At 34.2% G+C, this 8,229-nt stretch overlaps 2 protein-coding genes across 2 annotated transcripts; both read left to right on the top strand.

Moving 5' to 3' along the window:
• On the top strand, positions 1 to 1,024 carry LOC122582945. The gene is made up of 3 exons (XM_043755377.1): positions 1 to 105; positions 539 to 657; positions 758 to 1,024. Exons 2-3 carry the CDS (start codon positions 575 to 577, stop codon positions 888 to 890), a joined length of 216 nt encoding a protein of 71 aa, XP_043611312.1. The 5' UTR covers positions 1 to 105; positions 539 to 574; the 3' UTR covers positions 891 to 1,024.
• A 2,633-nt stretch (positions 1,025 to 3,657) lies between these two features.
• LOC122581878 (pheophorbide a oxygenase, chloroplastic) lies at positions 3,658 to 7,867 on the top strand. Its single transcript, XM_043754193.1, has 7 exons — positions 3,658 to 4,157; positions 4,521 to 4,756; positions 5,306 to 5,432; positions 5,533 to 5,669; positions 6,458 to 6,617; positions 6,710 to 6,988; positions 7,433 to 7,867. Exons 1-7 carry the CDS (start codon positions 3,750 to 3,752, stop codon positions 7,685 to 7,687), a joined length of 1,602 nt encoding a protein of 533 aa, XP_043610128.1. The 5' UTR covers positions 3,658 to 3,749; the 3' UTR covers positions 7,688 to 7,867.
• Positions 7,868 to 8,229: the final 362 nt, after the last annotated feature.

Genomic DNA, 8,229 nt, shown 5'->3' with positions numbered 1-8,229 from the left:
CCGCATGAATTCATTTGATTCAAGTTCACCCCCAAAAATGCTGCAACTAGCCATTCATTCATATTTCATAGCTTCTTTTGTCACCACTTACCTCCAGGGCTCCAGGTATATATCAAATTATATTCAAATAATTCACTCTTGTCCTTTTTTTTCACTTTTAAATTTTCATACATGTATAATAGATTTAAGCTGTTGTCATTATATGATCCCGATTTCCTTAATTTAAGGTCTCATGTTCGAACCTCCCTTGTAAGCATTTTAGGTTGGACAGGTAAAAGGTTCGAAAACAATAACAAGGATACCTTAATTACTTAGGACTTAGGCCAAGTGGAAGACTCGCCTTACCCGATAACCTGATCCGTTTACCCGTTTCACTAAATGATCTTATTCTAGGGTTTCCTGAAATCTATATATATCATAATTGCTATTTAATTGTATTAATGTAATTAATTAGTACTCAAGATCCTGTTATGCAATAATAAGTATTAGGAACTGAACGTTTGCGTTGGCGTATTGACATCTTTCTGTCGATCTGCAGATTATCTTTTTTGTATTTCCGTGTTTTGAAAACTTGATGGCCCGTTCACGTAACATCATTGTTGCCACGGGCTTACTAGCATTTGCAAGTGCAGGGTTAGCTTTTCCCTTTTACATGGCGTAAGTATACAATCTTTTTGCTAGCCCGTCTGTGACTTTTTTGTTTTTAATTGTTATTTTTGTTTTCCGTATTGAAATGGAAATTGTATATCGAATGCAGGACTAGGTCATCAAAGGCGCCCATTATTGACTCGTCGAGACCACTGCCGCCTCAAGCAACTTTTAGAGGACCTTATATTAATACTGGATCGCGTGATGTGGGACCTGACTATCAGAGTTATTCTAAGAAATAATCCTTTAGGTATTTTGTTTCTATGTTTATGTAATGTATGTACTGAATGATTTTGAAAACAGTTTACTCCATATAGTTAAAGATGAGTGCCCAACAATGCAAGATGCTAAATTTGCATGAGTTTGCGATTAATAATGCTATACTGTTCTTGTTCTGGTAAGTGCTGGTGTATTAGGAATACAAAACAAAGCTAGAACCCCAACCCGACTCATTTCGACAATTATATCAGAACTGATCAGTCTGGATTTTATAGTATTGTTCATTATTATAAAGGTATAAAATATGGAAAATTGGGCATGTTGGTGTCAAAATGGGTAATTTTTGTTTTGGGGGAGTGTAGGCTCAGAAACACTTATGTCTGAGGTATCTGTGTGTCAAATATAATACACTTCATGTTACATTGAAAATCATAACATGAATTGTTAGTAATGGCGGGTTGAAGTTGCCTCCTATAGAAAAGATCACACATACATAACCTAGTTGCGGGTCGGATGAGATACAAAGTTAGGTTTTTGGCCCAGATTTCCGAGCTATTTCACGTTTTAAGGACCCAAACTGTGTCTGAAAGCCCTGCCCCAAAATACAGTTAACTCTAAGATTATGTATAGAAGTCCTAGCCAGAAAGCATTCGGCGACCAAAGTTTGTATCAGTTATGGGGACAAAACGCAGAACGGATCCCCTTTGATTTTACTTGTCCAGCAACAAGAAGCTTTGACCTATGACCAATACCAAAATACATAATTGACCTTTTTACAGCTTCAGTTCACACTTCTCTTTTATTTATCATATCTTACATAACAGATTCTACTTACGGTTTCACACAGATGTCATTCTGTCGTATTCATTCAGTGTCATATACATGTACTTACAAATCATTTTTTTTCTTTTTTCGATATTTTGTTCTCAAAGAAACGGACCTTAAACAAAGTTAAAAGATTACTTTGTTTTTGATTGTACGTTACGACTTCGAGTATTTACAAATACTGTTTACACATTTGTATTGGTGACAAAATTTGAAGTTCTTCATGGTTGGTCAAGTTTCTGGCTATAACAATCTATAGCTTCTTAGTTCTTAGTTCAAGTTTCAGATGTTATTTATAAACTTATATTTTTGGAATTCATCAAAAAAGAGTGCGCATAAACAATAGAATCTTACAAGTACAGCTCTTTTCATTTCCAAAAGTAGAAACACAGTGGAAAGGGAGACACAATTACACTAATTGAGATTTTTTTCAGAGTCTAAGTATAGTCATGTAACTTATAAATAAAGTACCAGCATGATACATGCACAATGCGGTGGTGGTAATGGCGACGAGTGGTGATGACATCGACAATTGGTCTCAAGTGGTGTAACCATGTAAGTTGATGTAATGGTGATAGTGGAAATATTTTAAAAGATAAGGACTTGGAGTGTAAATTAGCAAGATAAGGATCTAAAGTGTAAATTACTTCATTAAGGGCAAATTTGATAATTTCTAATAAATCTTTCCATAGAGGGTGTTTATTAAGGATAATTTAGTACTTTTTTATCTAACAATTTTCCAACACTTTTCTAAAATAGGGATTGATAATAATTAGAAAGGACTATAAATAATAATAATAACAGGGTTTGCTAAATATAGTCCCGGAATATGGTTATTATACATACGGGATATTTTGATTTTTTGGTTTAAATTGAATTGTCAATTTCTATATCCAAAACCAAACCAAAGACTATTATTGTATACAAATTTGGTATTTATTAGGAGTTGGTTTTGATCCAAACTAAAAATCCGTTTTTAAGATTGGTTTTTGTTTTAGTTTGATTTCGGTTAAATTTGGATTTGGTTATCTATACCACTATATAAAGCATCATTTATTTCTATCTTTTTCTCAAATTACAACTTTGAACTACCTAAAATATCTCTGTTCTGTATTCGTTAATTTAAACATCTCTACATAATATACCTATAGTACCCTTAATGAAGTAATTTACAACATAAACCCCTAAACCCTTAAAATAGTTGCACTACCACTTTTAACATCAATTACTTTAACATTCACTATCATTGCTACCCCACCACCCGTCACCGCCACCGCTTCTGACACCGCCGCCACCGCCAATACCACCACCCGTCACCGCCACATCCGCCGCCACCGTTACAACCATCACCGTCGTATTGCGCGGACATACATCTCGTTTAAAACCAAATATGTGATTGTTATTTGCGAACTTACAGTGACGCATAGTATGGGTGGTATAAACATAGTATCCAACTATCCATTATGCATAAATCGTGGTTTTCTTTGTGATTACACAAACATATGTCTAATTGATTAAACATCAATAATCATTTTTTTTCTCAAATGTAAACTATTGTCACGACACTTCTTTTATCGAACAACAAATTGAGATCATTATTGGGTCATTAGTTCATCTGATCGTTTCTTCTTTTCATGTAAAAAAACCCTCATAGAAAATTTTATGACCCGAAACCTTAATTTTTTTTTGTCAGTGAATGACAAAAGAAAAAAAAAATAATAGTTTAAAATACGAAAAAAGAAATAATAGTTTAAAATGCTCTAAATATATAGCCCATTTGCAAAATTATTCAATTCAATGTGAACCAATCTAAACGATAAATATGTTTACACACTTGTTATTCGTGGCAAATTTCTTCATAATTTGTCAATTTGGCCTTTTCCAAAAATCATACAACAAACTTACACGCAAACTCTTCTTGAATTCTTTCTTCTTCCAGCTTCGTTGTGTATATCACACATACAAATACACACACACTACACTTCTACACCACTAAAAAAAATTCAAACAAAAACTAATAAATAAATTCAAAAAAAAGAAAAAACAACCCAACAAAAATGTCATCTTTACTATACCAAATATCACCACCACCATCAACCACCACAAACCACCACCACAACTTCCTACCAACAAACCCCATAATCGTCAACTTCCACCCATCACCACCGTCATCATCTCGCCGGAAAAAGCTTATGCCACCACTCCATGTATCTGCCCCACCATCCCCTGCCACCACCACCACCAACAATACTGACCCATCAACTAATATTGAAAATGAAAAACTTGATGCAAAATTCTCATGGAAAGATCATTGGTACCCTGTTTCTTTAACAGAAGATCTTGATCCAAATATTCCAACACCTTTTACACTTCTTAACCGTGACCTTGTTATTTGGTTTGATAAAAATTCTAACCAATGGGTTGTTCTTGATGATAAATGCCCACATCGCCTTGCACCTTTGTCTGTAAGTTTTTTGTTATCAAAATATTGCAATATTTTATGTTTTTTGATTTGGGTTTTTTGTTATTATGTGAAATCTTGTAGAAAGTTGCAAACTTTATGTGTAATTTGCATTATTATCAGATAAAATGCTCAAAAGTTTGCGACTTTTATGTTTTTTGATTTGGGTTTATTGTTATTGTATGAAATCTTGAAGAAAGTTGCAACTTTAATGTGTAATTAGTACTTTTGTAAAATGATATGTTCATAAGCCTACAAGTTTTTATGATTTTGACCTGCAAATTTTTTTTTTTTGATTTGTGTTTTTCTGTGTTGTATGAATCTTGGAAGGATTGTGAAGTTACAATACTTATGTGTATTGTTTTAGGAAGGAAGGATTGATGAAAATGGGCATTTGCAATGTTCTTACCATGGATGGTCCTTTGATGGATGTGGGTCATGTTCTCGGATCCCTCAAGCATCATCTGATGGACCCGAAGCTCGAGCGGTTCAATCACCTAGAGCTTGTGCTACTAGGTTCCCAACAATGGTGTCTCAAGGTTTGCTTTTTGTGTGGCCCGATGAAAATGGATTTGAACGAGCTAGTGCTACTACGCCTCCAATGTAATCTCACTAACTTCTTTTATAGTATGTGTATATGATATGATTTGTTGTTTAATATATTTTAATGATTAAAATATATTTCATCTTACACTTATCATTAAACAAGTGTTTAATATAATATTCGCTTCATATTATATTAGGTACAATTATTTGTTATGCCCAAGAATTTAAGTTGCTGATACGGAATATAAGAATTCTTGTAGGGTATCTTAGGGAGTTTAATCCTTATTTTGATGTTTAATGATCAATTTGTCTGATAGTCAAAGATATCGATATGTGTGTTTGCAAGAAGATTGACGGGTATGTTATTTAGGATTCGAGACCTTTCCTTATTTAAAAAGTTCAACATGTATGATCCAATTTGCTCAATAGTTAATGATATATTGATTTGGGTTCTCGAGATTCTTCGCTGTGAGTATCTTTTGGAAGTTAAACTTTTAATGAGAGTGACAAAGTGTGCTATTTTGTAATCACCTTGTTATGAACTTATTGTAAATGTCATTTTCCTCGATTTGAATGTCTTTTCTTGGCTATTAATGTATTGTTTAGGTTGCCCGATGACTTTGAAAAGCCTGAATTTTCAACAGTGACGATTCAACGTGATTTGTTCTATGGCTATGATACTCTCATGGAGAATGTTTCTGATCCCTCACACATTGATTTTGCCCATCATAAGGTGAACACTTTAAGCTCAAGTATTTTTATCGTCAGCAAGTTTTTTCTGTTATCATTAAAATATCAAAGACCAACTGGAATCTGGCTGAATAATCTTACAGGTTACAGGGAGGAGGGACAGGGCTAAACCGCTGCCATTCAAGATGGATTCAACTGGCCATTGGGGTTTTTCAGGAGAAAATGAAGGGAACCCAAAAATCAGTGCTAAGTTTATTGCACCTTGCTATTATATAAACAAGTAAGATTAGTGTCTCCTTTTTGTGGCCCGTAATAGGCTTGCAATTGTGCTATCTATTCAACAATAATACAAGTTAGTTCTCCAGTAGTTATGCATGCCTAATCTATTTAAATGCCTGACACATGGCTTAGGCATTTTCTTTCTATCATATCCTCTTCATACCGCCATTTGTCTCATCTTTGTATTAGTCGCATCCTTACGTTGAATTTTTGGTCTATGATTCTATTGATGACATGGATTTTGGTGTACAAGTTTTCTCATCTTTCTAAGTGTCGAGGGATGGTTTAGGTATTTGATGAACAATCAATACTTCTGTTAAACTATGTGTTTGGTCTAGAGGGTGGCAAAATCGCCTTTATATTGGATTGGATTGTATTAGATTGACCCAAACACTTTTTGAGCAAAGTTATTGAGCTTCTTGTAAGAGTTAGTGTATCATATAACTCCAAAAAGATTATGTTGTTTTTGTCAAATTAAATATAACTGTTTTAACTCATTTTCTTTTAAGACGATTTGTGGTATTTATTTTACCTGCTAGAGTATTATATCTACCCTGAATTGACCAATTTTTTTAAAAAAAAAGGGTTGGCCACCACTAGTTAGATCAAACATTGCAATTTTTTGTGGTAGGACCGTAAGAGTTTAGGATTAAAATGATCTAGATGTTCTAGATATTAAATACCTATGAAACATGGTTCGTTAATGGTAATTAAAATATTTTTATTAATATAAGTAGTGTAGTTGAACTATCTGCTAACCCAAATGTTACATTTTTGTTGTGGTACTAGGATAGAGATTGACACAAAACTCCCCATTGTGGGTGACCAAAAGTGGGTAATATGGATTTGTTCTTTCAATGTACCAATGGCACCAGGGAAGACTCGTTCCATTGTTTGTAGTGCTCGAAACTTCTTCCAGTTTACAATGCCCGGGCCTGCATGGTGGCAGGTAACACTTAATGGATGTCATTATACAGCAATATGACGCGTTTTATGGCCCATCTTCATTAGTTTTTTTTTCTGAAAATGTGTAAATTGTAGGTTGTTCCAAGATGGCATGAACATTGGACTTCAAATAAAGTATATGATGGAGATATGATTGTGCTGCAAGGTCAAGAAAAAGTGTTTCTGTCACAATCAATGGATGGTTCAACTGATGTCAACAAACAGTATACAAACCTCACATTTACACCAACACAAGCTGATCGTTTTGTATTGGCATTTAGAAATTGGCTCAGACGACATGGAAACAGTCAACCTGAGTGGTTTGGTCATGCCAATACCCAATCATTGCCCTCCACATATCTTTCCAAACGCCAGGTACTTGATTATTGATATGTAAACCTAGAGGTGGCAAAATGGGCGGGTCGTATGGAATGAAACGAGTCTTTATGATGCAAATTGGGTCTGCTAGCTTGATCCCTAATCACTTTCTTGTGCGCTTCATTATGAAATGGGCCTCTATTATGGGTAAAAATGGGTCTGGTGGATTCTTTTGGGTAAGCACTTTAAAATTTTAAATTGCGAGCTTTTTCGTACAAAAGAAGTTGGTTACCTAAATTAAATTTGGACTAAATTCAGGATGTTGACTTTGGGTGACTTTTATTCGGCCCATTTGAAATGAGACAACTGAAATCGACATGTTAACTAGTTAACGGGTCAAAATTGACAACTTTATGCTGAACTGTTCTTGCAATGTGGGTTTCATATTTCTCGTATAATGTTGCAACCTTTTTATTTTATTTTATTTTTTTATTTTTACAGATGTTGGATAGGTACGAGCAACATACTTTAAAGTGTTCATCATGTAAGAAGGCTCATAAAACATTCGAGACACTGCAGAAGTTTCTAATTGGAGCAGCTGTTGTTTTTTGTGCTGCTGCTGGTGTTCCTCCTGAGATCCAAACACGCCTTATTTTTGCGGGGCTTGCGGTTTTGAGTGCTGGTTTGGCTTATTATTCACACGAACTTCAGAAGAATTTTGTTTTTGTTGATTACGTGCATGCTGAAATTGATTAAAACAGTCGATATATATGTGTGTAAATTTGACATCGTTACTACATACCTTATACATAGTTGGACATAGAAATTAGAGCACTTGGTTCGTTCAGAAATGTATAGTTAGATTATATATCAAGTTTTCTATCTGATATCGAACCGAAATTTGTATGCATACAAGTCTGGGGGGTTATTATTTTCTTTTTTCTTTGCTCTATTATAATGGCTGCAACATTTTGCATTTGACATCTATGTTCTACTCGACTATTTTTACTTCAAGTTGTCACTTTTTCACAACATCTATCAGGGCTATTATTTTGTTATTCTATACAGCTTATGGTTATTGTTTGCAGCACCAGGTGTGTGGTATTGTGGTATCTTGTTTTTGTTACCTATGATCTTTTGCTATCAATTTTTGTAGATGGTCGCAATCAACCATAGTACTTACAAAAGTTTTTGAAAAATGTTGCAGAAGTAAACGAGTGTTTAATAAAAATATGGGTACATTGATCGTATGCCTGTTGACAATGAAATAGTTGATAATCTTAGTTGATGCTATCTAG

Source organism: Erigeron canadensis, chromosome 9 (genome assembly GCF_010389155.1).
Source record: "Erigeron canadensis isolate Cc75 chromosome 9, C_canadensis_v1, whole genome shotgun sequence".
NCBI lineage: Eukaryota > Viridiplantae > Streptophyta > Magnoliopsida > Asterales > Asteraceae > Erigeron > Erigeron canadensis.
This window is presented reverse-complemented; position numbering and strand designations above follow the sequence as displayed.

Excerpts from the sequence above, each read along its gene's own strand:
- LOC122581878 (XM_043754193.1), top strand. The coding sequence starts at position 3,750 with ATGTCATCTTTACTATACCAAATATCACCACCACCATCAACCACCACA. Across the intron at positions 5,670-6,457 it reads CCTTGCTATTATATAAACAA|GATAGAGATTGACACAAAAC; the intron begins GTAAGATTAGTG and ends TTGTGGTACTAG. Across the intron at positions 6,618-6,709 it reads CCGGGCCTGCATGGTGGCAG|GTTGTTCCAAGATGGCATGA; the intron begins GTAACACTTAAT and ends TGTAAATTGTAG.
- LOC122582945 (XM_043755377.1), top strand. The coding sequence starts at position 575 with ATGGCCCGTTCACGTAACATCATTGTTGCCACGGGCTTACTAGCATTT. Across the intron at positions 658-757 it reads GCTTTTCCCTTTTACATGGC|GACTAGGTCATCAAAGGCGC; the intron begins GTAAGTATACAA and ends TATCGAATGCAG.